The following is an 18,182-nucleotide window of genomic DNA, read 5'->3' as shown; positions in this document are numbered from 1 at the left end:
ACTGTAGCAATCTGTAGTATTAACTATTGTGAATTGATAAGCTGAGGTACTGTAAATATTATTTCTAAGATTAAGTTCAACAACACTATACTGTCTAGGAATTTTATAAGCCTTTCATAAAACAGTTCATAGTTTATAGACTTTCAGCAACACTGTGCAAAATCTAGCATAACACAATGAAGTCTATATGGGGATCTTAAAGTTTAAATCGATTACAGCAAAATTTCTAATAAAACCATCAACAATAAATGATGACTGATGGCACGCTTCAGTATCACGTTACGTCATAACAGCCAGGCGTGCCACAACTATACGTAGTGCGCTGTCAGATCACACATTCCTGAGGAGTCACAGATAGAGAGAGAGAGAGAGAGAGAGAGAGAGAGAGAGAGAGAGAGAGAGAGAGAGAGAGAGAGAGAGAGAGCACACGAGCGTTTGCTTTGGTAGCTCCTCCTGGTGATAACACCTAATTTACGGTCATGGGGACGAACCCGGTAAGAAAGATCGTCCAGCGCGTCTCTATATAAACCTGATGACCTGCAAGTGATGTTACTGTAGATCTGGCAGGACACGCGCTACATTGTCAAAATGTCCAAAGGATGGGGATACGCGAAACATAACGGTAAGACCCCCACGCGATTCTGACAATTATAATAACACAGATGCATGACACGTGTGGGTTTTACATGTGAATGAAACATCTTTAGTCAGGCGAGGATGAATCAAATATGTCTATTTTTACGCGTCTCTTCATGCATTACGCGTCTCAGCCTACATTAGATCTCTTTGCAATGGCATGTTCACCTTGGCCACTGCGCAGTCAGCACAATGTGTGACAAGTACAATATAGCTTTACAGATGTCTGTCATAAATGCATATTTTTTTTTTCAAATAACATGCTGTTTTGGTTCACATAAATAATTTTTTTGTGTGTGTTAATAAGTGTTTTATTTGAAGTAAATGGATGTTTGTTCCACACGAATACATACATAGTATTTTTCCCTAAATGCAACAAATTGCAAAAATAACCGTTTTTAATCTGAATGTATTTTTATCCAAAATTCATATAATAACAACTATTTTGTGTTCCCTTTTAGGACCAGACAAATGGTGTGAAAATTTCCCGATTGCTAACGGACCACGGCAGTCTCCTATAGACATAATACCCAAAGGTGCATCATATGATTCTTCATTACAGCCACTTACTCTGAAGTATGATCCATCCACTTCAATGGACATCCTTAACAACGGACACTCCTTCCAAGTCACCTTTGCCGACGACGTCGACAGCTCAAGTGCGTGCCTTTATTTGTTAACTTTCTATTATGCTGAGTTGACTGTCTGAATGTTGTATAATAATTAGCTTCACTTAGCACAGGGCATTTTAAATGACGCATTGTTTATAACAGATAACAATTACAATTGAAGGAAAAGTTATATAATAATGATGTTATCTGCAGACGTGGTATTACTGAATTTGACACAAATATAAAAGCTTTATTGCAACTTGCTATTTAATATGTATTTAAGTATCTACATAATGGTACGTAATTATTACGCATTTAGAAAGCGAGTCTAGACCGTTGGCTTTCACTTTTACATGGTTAAGCATTAACAACATTTACAACGTGTGAACATCCACAAACACTCTGAAAAGGATGTGGTAATTTACACATTGTTTGTGTTATTTACCACATGATGTGCCATTTTGAGTTAGCCTAATTAAATTTATTAAATAAATTAAAATTAACACAAAATGTGTTGTTCCATTATAACACATGTATCTTACGCATTTAGTGTGTTAATATAACCCAGATTGCGTAACCGTTTGTTTAGAGTGACAGCGCATCATTTTTATTCTCATTTAAAAAAAAAAAATTTGTACAGTGCACTAACTACTATCCTAAAGTATGTAAAGTGTTATTATCACCGCCACAAGCTCTGTTTTCATCCTCAGCTCCATGAGCGCGCGCGCAGTTCAAAAAAGTATTTTGCGCTTTGACGCGCGTACACGAAAGATGATTCGCTTCAGAACGCTGACGCTCATCTGTGATTAGCTTACTGTAATGTTAGTTCACTCAAGAACCTCAGACAAAAAAATCACATATAAGTACACACATTTTTATTTAACATGTGCCAAGCAGTGAATAGTTTGTTGTGGTTATCATTTGTGTGAATGATGGTAAAATGAATGGGCAGATGGAACCTGTTTAACAAGTTTTGTATTCCAAGAATTGTAATCACACAATGGAAATGTCACTAAGATTGACATCACATCCAAAATATGATCTGTTACATTTTTTGGGGCAGTTCTAAAAGGAGGTCCGATCTCAGGCATCTATAGACTCAAACAGTTCCATTTTCATTGGGGGGACAGAGATGACAAAGGTTCTGAACACACCGTCAATGGGAAATGTTATCCAGCCGAGGTATGTAACCGTCCTAGACATGAATATGTTTTCTTTGATGCTCATAAATAAGTATTAATGTTTCAATTTATTTTTTTAGCTCCATTTGGTTCACTGGAACACAGCATATTCCAGCTTCGGTGAAGCGGCCAGTAAACCTGATGGTCTCGCTGTAGTTGGAGTCTTTTTGGAAGTCTGTATACAGTCATACGTTTCTTTTTATCTGGTGAATTATTTTATATCGCTTTGCAGTGTTCACTATGGCCACATTAAAGTTTGTGTCTTCATTTTTGTTCAATAGATTGGCACTGACAATTCTGGACTTCAGAGGATTCTGGAAGTAATGAATGCCATTCAATGCAAGGTATGTCCACCAATTACATTTTGCTAAGAATTTTAAAAAAATGGATTTCTACAGGCTTCCACAATGTCACACTCTGTGCGTTTTATCTTGCAGGGACAGCAGACCACATTTCCGAACTTTGACCCCAGTGTCCTGCTCCCGACGTCACTGAATTACTGGACCTACCCGGGGTCTCTGACCACACCCCCTTTGCTCGAGAGCGTCACATGGATTGTCTGCAAGGAGCCAATCAGCGTCAGCCCTGCTCAGGTCCTGCTCATGTCATGCTCATTTATAGCCGTAACACAAACATAGAGGAGTTTGCATATTTAGCAGTGAAATGGGAAATCTTGCACAGCAAAGATTTGGATGGCTGCATGTTGCCAGTTCACAGTTAAAAAGAGGTCATGACATTTTCATATGAGGTCATAAGAAATAAAAAATGCACTTACGATAGGACAAAAATATAATGTGATGATTAAATGCATTTTTATGTACAAAACATATCAGACTGGGAGCTACTGCATACACTATTTGAAATATCTAAATACAGTATATAAAACTTTCCTTGATCTAGTGCTTTTGTGAAAGTTAACACCACCCATGTCATTACGTTGGTTGGCTCTTCAAGGTCTCGGCTGTGTACATAACCTCAGATGGCCATGCCTCATTTGCCAGTTACACTTTCCTGTTGAATTATTGACTTTATGCATAAAAATTAACCTATTGTGAATTCTCTTGGAAATGTGAATGAATAAGAGTTGCATTCAGTTCAGGACAGTTAATGTTTAACGGTTTGCAAACCTATAATCGGTATCTTCAAAAGTTTTTTCGTACATAAACAGGCACTTCTCACATTTCCTTTTATTCCATAAACAGATGGAAAGATTCCGTAGCCTTCGCTTTTCCAAGGAGGATGAAGAGGCATGTTGCATGGTGAACAACTATCGCCCTCCTCAGCCTCTAAAGAGCCGCGTGGTCCGTGCGTCTTTCCAATGAGGACCCTGCCTCTTCTTTCCTTTCGTCGTGTGCGGACATTGGGCCCGAGGTGATGCCAGTCAAGCCAACAGCTGTCCAATGTGTGACAAGATTAAAGGAAGCACTTTTCTCCTAGATCTCATTGTGTTTGTCTAGACTCTGTTTTAGGTTTCATAGCGCAAATGCTTGAATTAAGAATATATGTGCCAACATTGTGTGCTTCGATTATTTATACAGAGAAATAGATATGATAGAGATAGAGAATATTATATATAGAGAGATACTTATATAATATAAAAATGATATGATATGTACTATACTGTTTGGAGTGTATTTAAGTCTTAAAAGGGCATTAGGGGTCTTTAAATTATATTTTTAGTGCTCTAGAGACTAGCCAGCATTTCAGATTAAGACACCAGGGGTACAGACTCCACCCGAAGCGATGCCATCTGTGCTGGCTGCTGTCCTTCCCTGCCAGGCTGTAATCTCAGCATCAGGGCAGCTTAACACAACCAACAGCACAGTGCTATCAGACTGCGAGAAAAATCCCCTTTGACGAATACACACGAGAGAACGTCCATGTGATTTAACGCACAACATGTAGCAATGCAATGGAATAATGATATATTTATGCACACCGTCATTAAATCTGCAGGTTCTTTATAATATGCTATCTGTAACAATGCTATGCACAAGATTTTTGCTTGAATTCTGTAGCAATAATTGCATGATTTTTTATTTTACTTGAATAATTCCTTTAATGTGCTGTTCCTTTTGTTGTTTCGCAACGCCATGCTTGTCAATAGGTTGTGTTGAACTGCAATGCATAAGATGTTAGTCTTAATAAAAACCACATGCCAATATGACATTAGCATACACTTTAAAAAAACTTTACACACTGTAATTATGCACCTGGTTGCCAGTAACTTACTGTAGAAGATAAAGACTGAAAATGTTTAATGTTCATTTAACTTTAAACAAACTGTTGCCAGTAAATAAATGTAAAATCTACATTAAGATACTGGCAACCAGCTGCCGGTAATACTGTAATTTCTACTGAATTTTTTTACAGTGTAGAGTTCATAATAATGGGGTTAGTACAGGGACCAGGGGATTTCGTTTTATTAAATGTGTAATGTGTATGCACTTGAAATCCGGTGGAATTTAAGCAATATTGTTGTAGCCATCTGCTATTTTCAAAGAGGAGAATTTAAATAAAGATATTTTATGCCTATCTTCTGTTTCATGTTTTGGTCCTGCTACATTTTTATTATACTTTGTGATGCACCGGAGATACTTAAATGTTTATTGTGTTTTAAATCATTTAGAAGAAAACCTTAAAGGGATTGTTTACTCGCCCTCAAGTCGTTTCAGTTTAAATGTCTTTGTTTTGGTGAACACGAAGACATTTAAAATCAAGCAGATAGCAGGAGAACCATTGCTTTTTCCAAAATACTATAAATTAAAATGGCTTAGTTACAAACATTGCTCAAAATTTATACATTTTTGTTTATCAGAACAAAAAATCAGAACTATCGCTTTTACAGGTTACATCCGAGGATACTACATTATTTTTTACGAGTACACCATCGGGTACAACATAAAACAGTCTGGCTTAAGTGAACACGAGGCTTAAAGGATAGCCAAAGCAACAGTATGTTTTATAACCACTGCATTAAAACCTCCACAGGGAAGCTACAAACACTGCAGAGTAAACAAGCATAGATTGAACCTTTCTTGCATTTCTATTTCCTAATGATTAGCAGGTACATTTTTCATGTTAAAGGTGCCAAAAAATGCATTGAAATAAAATGTTCCCTGATATCTAGATAAAAGGTATGTGGCTTTATTAAGGGCAAAATGATCCAGAGATGGTTTTACATGTCCATTAACAACATTAAGATTTGCTTAAATAATGAAATGGTTAGAATGAAAGGTTCATGATTAATAATGTTAAGCTTTGCTCTGATTGGCTGTTTCACAGAGCAGCTACTTCAGTAGATCTGTGTGTGTGCAAACAGACTTTGGGCTTTATCATACACCCTCCGCCAAGCAGTGCAATGCGCGACGCAAGTGTCTTTTGCTAGTTACAACCCGCTGCAATGATCATTTTCACATTTAGTGCCACGTTGTTTAAATAGCAAATGCATTTGCGCCCAATTTTGCGCCCATGGGCGTTCTGTTCTAAAAACGAGGAGTGTTTAGGTGGATTGTTGGCGCGTTGCTATTTGAGGCTACTAAAATAGACCACGCCATTGACCAACTAAAACCTGCTCTAAAGTCTAAAGTCAATGGCGCAAATATGTTTTTTTTAAATTTAATGAGCGCGTTAGTAATATGCGCCTATAAACGGGACGACAACGCGGGTTTGCTTATCACATACATGGATGCGCAGCAGCACTAAAACGCTTTTATATATGAAAAATTAAAGGATTAAAATGTAAAAGATTATTATTGAGTCTCTTGGACATAAATGAAGACCGATTATGAGACTTTAAACAAATGCATCTATTTTTAAATGTTTTTAAATGCTTTCCCACGTATTTATTGTGTATGATGACTCTGTACTGGTGGATATGGTGAGATGAGAACCTTTTTTAAGTAATGCTTTTTTAAAAAAAAAACATGGCGCTGTCTGAGTGCTGAAACGGCTCTCTGCAAGTTTGTAAATTCTTTATCTCTTTTTTGTATTTTTAAGTACAAACCCTTTCTTGCATATTTGCAAATTATTTTATGAGACTACAATGATTATGTAGGATATCAATACATTTACATCAATTAAAAGCCTGCTATTTTTAATTCTATTACTGAAAGAAAACAGCTTTTAAAGGTTTCAATCCAAAAAATAACAATTTCAATAAAATGAAAACAACACATTTTTTTAACATTATTCTTAAACTGGTGGTCTTCTTCCTCCGCTTAGTTTTTCAGTTTCCAAATTCCGCTTTCTAAATAGGAATTTTTGCACGTTTCTCCCAAAACACACCCATTACTCATTATGAGAATAGGAACAACCCTTTTAGGCTGTGCGCTTGGCGCATAAACCATTTTTCCCGTTGTAAATTAGCAAAAGTGGAATCGGACACGCACGTTTAGACCATGCTGTGCGCTTTAGACAATGTGCTTAGATCGATAAAATAGGGCCCTTAATGTCTGAGCCTGTATCAAATGAAAATATGGCATTTGAGGAATAATCAATTGTTTGAAAATTGTTAATGGACATTTATGTAATGCTAGAACGTCAGCCTAAATGCTAGCAAATAGCGCTAACTAAGCAGCAGTCACAACATTATTTTTAGCATTGTAACAACATACATATTTAACTTAGTACTTATTTAAATGTGTAATTTAATGTAGGGGGTGTACATCTCCACATTACAGTTGGTGTTATGTAGAGATTGGCCTGTTTCCCAGTTTCGTTCGCATAAGGTTTACATAAGAAGGAGGAAACAATAGTGTTTGAAGCTCACAATATGTCATTACCACATACAGAACTCTTATTGTTCATCTATGCCTACGTAAATACAGTTTTACGGCACCTTTAATGGAGCATGCATCATCAGTAAAACATAGTTTGCCATGTGCACCCCCTCCTCCTTACTCATGTCTTTCATAACAGATGTGTACCCGAGCGCAGTCAGTGGTGTTTTGTCAGCTGTGTGATGCTGGAGTCAGGGGAAGTCAGCTGACTCGCTGCCTCATAACCTTAATGACATCATAACGCAATCTCATTTATATTCACACAGAAATAGCCACGGATGCAGAGGAATGGATGTAATGATGTGGGAAAGAGTTACTGATGCCAACATGACATACAATACCTTACACCAAACAAACCCACTCTACCGAGATCAATGTGTTACATAAGAATATAGTCTGGGTGATGTAAATGAGAGTGAATAATGTATAACTCTTATACACACACACTCAAGTAAACTGAATGTATTGTAGGCAGTGGTGGCTCATGACATCCGAGGGGCGCTAATTCAAAATAAGTGTTCGGAGTGTCGTGTGTTGCTTGCATTTCCATAATATGTGTTTGTTGTGTCATATGAACCATGTGCATCATGTGTTTTGCCAATATAAGTGCCTGCTGCATACACGTCAACACTGTTTATGATTAAAGAGACGTTCACAAAATACATGCAAGACACTCCTTAACAGTAAAAACTGATTAAAACTGTATCTGGCAAACACGAGTGTCTCTTTTATCATAAACCCTTTAGATGTGTCTGCAGCAGGCACTTATTTTGACAAGACACGTGATGCACACAGGATCACTCGACGCGCAGAACATTGAAATTAAGAACCACACACATGATGAGCTACATACATGTTGTGACAAACTTCGCATTGAGGACCCTTGAAAAAGAAGTCACCGGTTGCCACTGATTGTACACTGCAAAAAATTTTCTTAGTATTTTTGTCTTGTCTTCTGCGTAAAAATATCTAAAAATTCTTAAATTAAGATGCTTTTCTGTGATGAGCAAAACGACCCAAGAATATAAGTCAAGTTTTTAGTCCAAAAATGTCAAATTTAAGTGATGTTGTGCATAAAACAAGCAAACAAATCTGAATTAGGCACTGAATTTTTCTTGAATTTAATGTTTAAGAAAAATGTTCAAGATTTTTTGCTTACCCCTATTGCAGATTTTTTTGCTTGTTTTATGCACAAAATCACTTAAATTTGATATTTTTGGTCCAAAAAGACTTATTTTCTTGGGTTGTTTTGCTCATCAAGAAAAAGCATCTTAATTTAAGATTTTTTTGTTGTTGATATTTTTACTGAAAATTTTTTTTGCAGTGTAGGTAACATGCAAGAGCATCCTTACAAGCTACACTGCAGTCAGAACAGCCGTTCCCATGTTTGTAAGATTCAGTGAGAGAAGACATATCATTGCAGATAAAAATTTTAAACATGCATGCACTTTTAATGTAATAAATATCATAAATGATTTTTTTACCAAGCATTTAGTAGTGGTTAATAATGACTATTAAATAAGTAATTAGTTGTTACACTCCGCAAACCGAAAGTTACTGATAAGTTATTCACTTTTGAGTTATCAGTGACTAAAGTGTTAATGCAGCACTAACCATTCATTTATGTGTAACTACCTAGTTTCTAAAGTGTTACCACAGCAACCTACACAAGACTTTTCTCAATAAAACTGTCATGATGAGTTTGGGAACCTTTGCACTGATAGGTTGACTCTGTTATTTGGTACTGAGGTACAAGGGCAAATGTCACTGTGAAGGTCAACCCAGCAGGTAGACTGAGATCTTAATACAATACGTACTGCAAAAATGTGACCCAGGCTAAAGTCTCATATGAGCATCAATATTTGATTTTAATTATTGATTTCATTCTTTGACATGACCTCAGTTAATATTAAAGATATCAAGGTTATATTTTAACGCAGTGTTCTTACATTACGTAGGATGATTTCATGTGGAAATCATAAAAAATTACTTTAGCTGGGGATTCATTGACTTGATCACATCTTACATCTTAAAAAAGACTTTCTTAGTATTTTTGTCTCTTTTTTTATATAAATATCTAAAAATTCTTACATTAAGAAGTATTTTCTTGATGAGCAAGGGAAATAAGACTAGTTTTAGACAAAAAAAATAAAATGTAAGCTAATTTTTGCTTAAAACAAGCAAAAAAAATAAAAAAATCGGCCAATGGAATAAGAAAAATTTTCTTGAAGTAAGTGTTTATGAAATTTTTTCTTATTTCTTATTCCATTGGCAGATTTTTTGCTTGTTGTAAGCACTAATTTACTTAAAGTTTATATTTTTTTGTTTCAAAACTATACACTGCAAAAAAAAGATTTTTAAGAAAAAAAATATTAGTATTTTTGTCTTGTTTTCAGTAAAAATATCTAAAATGTTATAAATTAAGATGCTTTTTCTTGATAAGCAAAATGACCCAAAAAAATAAAAAAATCAAATTTAAGTGATTTTGTGCATAAAACAAGTAAAAATATCTGCCAATGGGGTAAGCAAAAAAATCTTGAACATTTTCTTAAACACTCAATTCAAGAAAAATTCTAGAAAAAAATTGCTTACCCAATTGGCAGATTTTTTTTGCTTGTTGTAAGCACTAATTTACTTAAGGTTTATATTTTTTTGTTTCAAAACTATACACTGCAAAAAATGATTTTTAAGAAAAAATAATATTAGTATTTTTGTCTTGTTTTCAGTAAAAATATCTAAAATTTTTTAAATTAAGATGCTTTTTCTTGATGAGCAAAACGACCAAGAAAATAAAAAAATCTAATTTAAGTGATTTTGTGCATAAAACAAGCAAAAAAATCTGGCAATGGGGTAAGCAAAAAAATCTTGAACATTTTTCTTAAACACTAAATTCAAGAAAAATTCAAGAAAAAATTGCTTACCCCATTGGCAGATTTTTTTGCTTGTTTTATGCAAAAAAAAAACTTACATTTAATATTTTTGGTCTAAAAACTAGACTCATTTTCTTGGGTCGTTTTGCTCATCAAGAAAAGCATCTTAATTTAAGAATTTTTAGATATTTCTACTGAAAACAAGACAAAAATACTAAGAATTTATTTCTTGAAAATCATTTTTTGCAGTGTACTTATTTTTCTAAGTCATTTTGCTCATTAAGAAAATACATCTTAATTTAAGATTTTTTTTTTTTACTGAAACAAGAAAAAAACACTAAGTAAGAAAGTCATTTTTTGCAGTAAAGGTTCTTCGGATATTAAATGTTATTTATGAAACCATTCAGCCAAAAATGGTTCTTGTGGCATCATGAAGCATTTTCATTTTTGAGAAAAACTATCACAACAATCTGTTATGCAGTCAGTTTATTATTCTATCTGAGTTCACAAAGGTTGTTCACACAGTCTTGTCTACCTATGCTATCTGCCTTTGGCTGTTTTGTTGCATCTCAGTGGCTTTAATGCAGGTGTAACCAGGGGAAAATGTTTGTTTTCAACTTGCTTTTCGTGTTTCAGTTTATCATAACACATTCAATGATCAGATAACCGTAACTTTTCAGGCCTCACTGCATTTCCATTATCGGAAGAAACCACAAAGAATTTTTCCGTGTAACATAACACATAACTGAAAATTATAAGCTGAAGGTTTGCTACATGATTGGGTCATGGGTCAATGCTCATCACAAATAATAAAATGCAACTAGCTATTAAAATGCATATGTTAGGATAGCAAAATCGATGTGTGGTATACAAATTTTAAGAGACCAAAAAGACCGAAAATGTGTGCATTATGGAACGAGGGGCCGGTCTGGTCCAAAATGCCATGGCAGAATTTTTGTCCCAGTCCGCCCATGCCATAAACCACACAAGCTCATTATACCAAACACACAACATAACGTTGAAATAGGTGCACTTTAAAACCAAATCCATAAACTAAATTCACAAAACCCCTGACTCTTCTCGAACAATCCCTTCAAAACCATTTCTCCTGTAATTAAAATCCAACCAAGCTTTCAAATCATACACATGTGAGTCAATAATATCAGAGAGAATCCATTAGATCAGTGGTCACCAACCCTATTCCTGGAAATCTACCCTCCTGCCCACTTTATATCCAACCCTGCTTCAGCCCCTATTTTTTTGTATCCGTGAAAATCTTGATTAGCAGGTTCAGATGTGTTTGATTAAGGTTGGAGGTGAACTCTATAGAAAAGTAGATTTCCAGGAATAGGGTTGGTGACCACTGCGTTAGACACACACACACAAAAAAATGGAAAACACAACATCCAGGACATTACAGAAAAAATGTTTATTGAATATAACAAACTTAAAAATTACTGTTAAAAAAATCTAGATTACTGTATTGACATGTTTTTTTTTTTTTTTTTTAAATATATATTTTTTTGGGCCATTTTTTGCCTTTATTGATAGACAGTAGTTGTAGGAGACAACAGGAAAGTAGAGGGTGGAGAGAGGGGTATGGGGTCGGCAAAGGACCTCGAGCCGGGATTCGAACTCGGGTCGCCGGAAGTGCGTTTGCACCATATGTCGGAGCGCTGCCCACTACGCCATTGGCTCCGACCTGTATTCACATGTTTTGTTCAGTAAATATACTGTAAGTAGTGCTAGTAATAGTACTTTCAATATGTTCGTATGCAGTACTTGTGTTTGGACTGATGCCAATTGCATCAGCTCTTGTGTCCTGCTCTGTGCACTTCCTACGCCTCCCAGACAGTTTTCAATCCATGCAATTGGTAAAAAACATCATTAGGAAAAGTGTGAACAAATTTGTGTTTACTGTGTTAGTTGTGTTCAACATTTGCCTGCCTGTCAAAACAAGTGCATTGCCGTGTAAAATGTGTTTTTGGTGTTTTTAGTTTGTACGTTTTAGGTTTAGGCCACTGGGAATTTGGTTCAGAGAATATGGTTTATTGTTTTAGCAATTCAGAAAAACTGTAATAGAATCTGTTTAAGGATTTTCTTGCATGTTTTGGCCTTTGTATATTTAGTTATTGTATTCATAAAGTAACATGGTTGGGTTAGGTACACAGTAATACACAGGAGGTTGCACATGAAACGAAGGCGTTCATGTGTGGAATTTCACACCCCAGATTCATCTCATACCTTGTGCAGTTTCCTAGAAAGCTGGTTTTTGCTGATTTGTTCTTGGTGGCATTATTACAGTCTCTATAACAGGGGAAAGGCTACCCGCCTGAGGCAGTCACTGATACACCCATTGACAGCCCGAACAGAATGCACTCAAAAATGCTTAAGGTTGGGAAATAACAACAAACCAACAAAACACAATAGATTTTATTGCATGCAAAGCAATCACAGCTCAAACAGCCATAATACATTTCTGGTATGTGTGTGTCAAATGACAACTGTTCAAACCGATTCAGCTGTCAAGGTGTGATGGGTTTTCCTCGAAAGTGTTTACGAAAGTGTTTTTAAACTGAAGTACAGTACAGAAGGCTGGTGCCACTACTGTATGTTTGACCATTTAAACAAACTGAGGCTATATGTTTCAAATATGATATTTACTAAATACTGTGCAGTACACCATGCATTGTTGTTAGTATATAATAGTAAAAGTTTGCATTATAAACATTCAAACCAGTAGTAGTGTGTGCATTATGACCATTATGACATGACCTCACTACATTTGGGGAAATCATTCATTAAAATGCATGCTTTAATGAACAAGCTGACAACTTAAAATAAACTGGGGTAACATTATCCCTTACTTAATAAATGAGAGTTTTGGGGATTTATTATAAATATGTTTGCCTTAAAGCAACACTATGTAGTTTCCATGTAAAAATGACTTACAGCTCCCCCATGTGGTTGAAAAGCGCAACAGTGCCTGGTATCAGACACTCTTCTGCAGGCAGGGGGAGGGGCGGGGCTGTGTTTCCTACCATCCACCGCCACTTTCAGAGTGTGCTTGTAGCAGCTAGGAGGTTGCTCAGGTTGCAGCAACAGTACAATTTGTCCAGTTAAAAGTTGTTCTATCACTGAAATAATTTTAGAGACATTATTTAAAGGTAAAAAAAACTACATAGTGTTGCTTTAAGGATATCTAGCGTGCACCAAAACATTGACAAAATTCACACAGCCGATATAATCATTCAAAACTTAAAAGTCGCTCGCTTCTGCTTATTGACAAATGCTATTTTTAAAAGGAGAGGCCAATGTATTAATCATAAACTCATGAAGAGTCTTCATTAACTACAACATGACTCTTGACTCAACACATTTATTCATTGTTAATTATTACATTAACTAACAATGAAAAAACATGTCATGTTGTACTTAATAATGACTCTTCATTAGTTTATGATTAGTACATGCATTAACTCATTAGCATTAGTTCATGCTGAAGTAAAGATAAATTTATGTCTTAGTTTACTTTGATTCATGGACCCTTATTATAAAGTGTAACCCATATATGCATATTACATGAAATTAAAGTCTTGTTAAAGCCTTGAAAGACATTCAAACTAGTTTAATATGTTTCATATAGATCAAAATGAATATGTTGGTGCATTCTGATTTACTCATTTGATATACACTCAGCTAAAGGATTATTAGGAACACCTGTTCAATTTCTTAATAATGCAATTATCTAATCAACCAATCACATGGCAGCTGCTTTAATGCATTAAGGGGTGTGGTCCTGGTCAATACAATCTCCTGATCTCCAAACTGAATGTCAGAAGGGGAAAGAAAGGTGATTTAAACAATTTTGAGGTTGTTGGTGCCAGACAATCTTTCACAATCTGCTCAGTTACTGGGATTTTCACGCACAATCATTTTTAGGGTTTACAAAGAATGGTGTTAAAAGGGAAAAACATGAAGTATGCGGCAGTCCTGTGGTTGAAAATGCCTTGTTGATGCTAGAGGTCAGAGGAGAATGGGCCGACTGATTTAAGCAGATAGAAGCGCAGCTTTGACGGAAAAAACCACTCGTTACAACCGAGGTATGCAGCAAAGCATTTGTAAAGCCACAACACCCACAATCTTGAGGCGGATGGGCTACAACAGCAGAAGACCCCACCGGGTACCACTCATCTCCACTACAAATAGGAAAGAGAGGCTACAATTTGCACAAGCTCACCAAAATTGGACAGTTGAAGACTGGAAAAATGTTGCCTGGTCTGATGAGTCTCGATTTCTGTTGAGACATTCAGATGGTAGAGTCAGAATTTGGCGTAAACAGAATGAGAACATGGATCCATCATGCCTTGTTACCACTGTGCAGGCTGCTGCTGGTGGTGTAATGGTGTGGGGGATGTTTTCTTGGCACACTTTAGGCACCTTGTTGAATCAATGCCACATAGAATTAAGGCTGTTCTGATGGCGAAAGGGGGTCAAACACAGTATTAGTATGGTGTTCCTAATAATCCTTTAGGTGAGTGTATACTTCATGAGTGTAAGCATGATGAAACCCAGTGGTTCCCAACCTTATTCCTCAAATCTATATTTGTTCAAACAATGTTTTGATGAAGAATGCTGAATCCTTAAGCATTATGAAGCTTACCAAAATTTTTTTTCGGGAATGCCAGCGCAAGTTAAAGACAGGAATAGTCGAGAAATTTCAGTGCTGTGGACGCGCAGATTTGTTTCAGTGCACAAAAAAAATGTGGATGATCAGATCTTTCCCTGTCCATGTGGGCGCACAGATCTGTGTTTCAGGCGTGAAGAATGTGAATGTGCATGTCTTTTTGTTTTTCAGTGCGTGCGCATTGTCTCTGTGCACTTCGCAACTCAGTTTATTGAACAGCTTGTTCTGATGCAAATGCAAGATATGAGAAAATTAAACATGTTTGGTACAACAAGTTCCAGTTACACAGAATTAAGTATTATGGTGCAATCAACAAATAATGTGATGTCCAAGTACGTGGACAAAAAACTGGAATGATTTGGTGTCAACATTGGGATCATTATTTTACATAAAAGAATATTTTAACTACCTTATCTTGGTATTGTAAGCATGATTTTTAAAACTTTTACAAATATGGTTTATATAAAATTATGAACATATGCATATTTATTTGACCTCAAAGTATATCAGATCCTTTCCCCCAACCCTCGTAAAGTAACCATGCTTCTTTAGTTTCATTTGGACCGAAACCACAAATTAACCAAGGATTTACTGCAGCCATTATAGTTTAACCATAATATTTGTTGTTAATCTTTGGTTATACAAATGGTTTTAAATCCCCCCTCCAAAATCATTGGTATTAAGCTAGACCAACAGCACACACCCTGCCTTACTTTGCCAGAAAAGTATTATCATAATAGGATATTATCATGCACTATGCAAACAATGGTCTTAAGATGTCGCTTGGGCAGTAGGCCTACCCTTTAAAAAGTACGTTTTTAGCCTACTTTTTAAAAGTGTACTACCCCAATGACAGCTACTGTAGGGACAATTTCTTGACAATTTTCTGACAGTGTGTGCCAAAGTAATAGATGCAATAATGTCAAAAATGTTAGATCCTCCAGATTTGAATACACTTTTACTATAATAAAACCATGGTTTTAAGGGATGTTATGATAATATTGTATAGTTGTGTGACTGTTTTTGTGAATAACCAAAAGGAAAAAGAAGGAACACGGAAGGAAGCTTACTGTCTGGTGGGGTAGGCCACTGTAAAACCACACACACGCTATCAAGAAAATAATCCTACAATGGCTTGAATACATAAACGTATTGGTAACATTTTACTAGTTAGAATTAGCTATCATGAAATAACAATGAACAATACTTCTACAACATTTAAGAATTAATACTTTTTAAAATCAGGTCTCACGAGGTTTTGTGTATGGTCATGTAATTTTTTGATTCATTTTTGTGATCGTATAGACGGTCTCATCGGATGCACGTGAGCTGACGCGATACACGTCTGGATTCGAACTTTACTTCCGGTTTTGTTTTTTTAGTGGTCTGACTAGTTGCTAAACTAATCTCTTGAACAAATGCCTCGTCGAAAATAACAAATGTTTTGGTTTCATAGGTAATCTATGTGTTGTTTTTTTGCTTGTTAAATAAATAAACTATGTTTAAACTACTTTGTTGTTATTTATTCTTAGCTGAGTTTACCGGAAGTTACGTGCGGACCCGACAGCCGCTTGTTTATGTTGTTACTGCTGAAATCACGTATTGGTTACTCAACTACTTTTTCCTATTTTTAAACCACTGTCACTTTGGTTTAGGGTTAGATTTGGGCCTTGCATTAGAATGTCACTTTATATAATGGTTAATGCTATTTTTCTAATTTATTTTTTTTATATGTCGCCTGGCGTTAGGGTTAGAGTTGGGGTTGGGTAGGGATGTCATTTTATGTAAATCTAAGCCTAAACAGAAGCGACAATGGTAAGAAAATAGAACAAAACAGTTGAGTAACCAATACGTGATAAACACACAAAAACAAGAATTCGTTATACGATTATGAAAAAACGCTAACATTTTTGATAATATCACGAAAAAAGAATCAAAAAATTACGTGACTATAATGAAATTCGTGAGACTGGGCTGATGCACATTTAACTAAACACATTGATTATGTTAGTTCATGTTAGGTAACACATTTACTAATGTTTTTCACCAAACAGTACAAGGTGTAATGAAGAAAATGTTCAGATTCTCGGAGTCTGATCAAAAGTTATGTTTCGTCTGCAAACCTGTAATTCTTGATTACTCTCCAGCAGTGACATAAATTAATCTAGAAACTGAAACAGGCATCTGCTGTGCAGCCAAGAAAGTCAGTGTAACTGGATTTTAGATGATACCTCGGGTTGCTTTGGTCCTGCCAGACTTGCGTGCCCATACAGACATTATAATAAGTAAGAGGTTACTGTTCATCCTGCCAGAGCTTTTGACAGGCATATTAAATAAAGCAAATTACTATTTTTATTAACAAATAATTTAGCAAATATTATTTTCTGTCTTTCATCAAGTCATTTTTTTCTGGGCTTTTATCAAGTGTACGTGGTACCCAGGGTGAACTTGAGTGCCAAGATACGCTTGAGACCGGCTTGAGTTTCTTCATGGCCTATTGGGTTAAAGCTTCTCCCATTACCATCTGTCAGCACCTCATTGCATGCAAAGGACAGGGGAGAGTTTCTTTAAATAAGATCAGCATTCAGATGTTTTGAATATATTAACATCCACTTCTGCGGTCAAGCTGCTTTATAATTAAGGAGTCAAAGGTGGTGTGTACAAATATTTTTAGCTACTTCAGACTTTTAATATACACCACGAAGTTACTAAGTGATTTGGGGAAAAAGCCAGACATTAAAGGGGCCATGGCATGAAAATCTGACTTTTTCCATGTTTAAGTGCTATGATTGGGTCCCCAGTGCTTCTATCAACCTAGAAAATGCGAAAAAGATCAACCCAGTAACTTAGTTTTGGTAAACCATTCTCTACAAGCACATGAAAAAAATAGGTCGTTGAAATGTGGCTCTCCTTATGATGTCATAAGGAGCTCTTATTATAATAATACTACCTCTTAATCTGCACTATCCAACCACAGCACTGCCATTTAGTGCAGAGAAAAGCACAATTGAGTTTTAATTGCAACAAACAACCATCATTGTGATCAGTGTTTAAATTTCATCAGCTCATTTGCATTTTAAAGAACACACCCAAAACGGCACACTTTTGCACACACCTACAAAGTGTCAATTTTAACATGCTATAATAAATTATTTATATGGTATTTTGAGCTAAAACTTCACATATGTGCTCTGGGGACACCAAAGATTTATTTGACATTTTAAAAAAAATCTTGTGCCATGGCCCCTTTAAGCTCTGTTTTTGCACAGGCCTACTAAAGGGTTAATGGTGCCACATGCATGGCGATCAAAAGTAAAAATGACAAATTTTACATCTTTAAAAAACCACCAACAATCAAGAATGCATGATTATATGATGTCATGGCTTTGCAATGAAAAAAAATTGGGATAATGGAA

At 35.7% G+C, this 18,182-nt stretch overlaps 1 protein-coding gene across 1 annotated transcript; it reads left to right on the top strand.

The window, feature by feature from the left end:
- The first annotated feature begins 418 nt into the window (after positions 1-418).
- ca2 (carbonic anhydrase II) lies at positions 419-4,963 on the top strand. Its single transcript, XM_065258560.2, has 7 exons — positions 419-622; positions 1,098-1,295; positions 2,311-2,429; positions 2,509-2,601; positions 2,710-2,772; positions 2,866-3,021; positions 3,631-4,963. The coding sequence occupies exons 1-7, from the start codon at positions 589-591 to the stop codon at positions 3,748-3,750; spliced, it is 783 nt and encodes a 260-aa protein (XP_065114632.1). The 5' UTR covers positions 419-588; the 3' UTR covers positions 3,751-4,963.
- The last annotated feature ends 13,219 nt before the right edge of the window (positions 4,964-18,182 follow it).

The sequence above is a fragment of the Paramisgurnus dabryanus genome, chromosome 22, assembly GCF_030506205.2.
Source record: "Paramisgurnus dabryanus chromosome 22, PD_genome_1.1, whole genome shotgun sequence".
In the NCBI taxonomy this organism is placed as follows: domain Eukaryota; kingdom Metazoa; phylum Chordata; class Actinopteri; order Cypriniformes; family Cobitidae; genus Paramisgurnus; species Paramisgurnus dabryanus.
The sequence above is the reverse complement of the archived record's forward strand: the minus strand, read 5'-3'. Positions and strand labels throughout refer to the sequence as shown.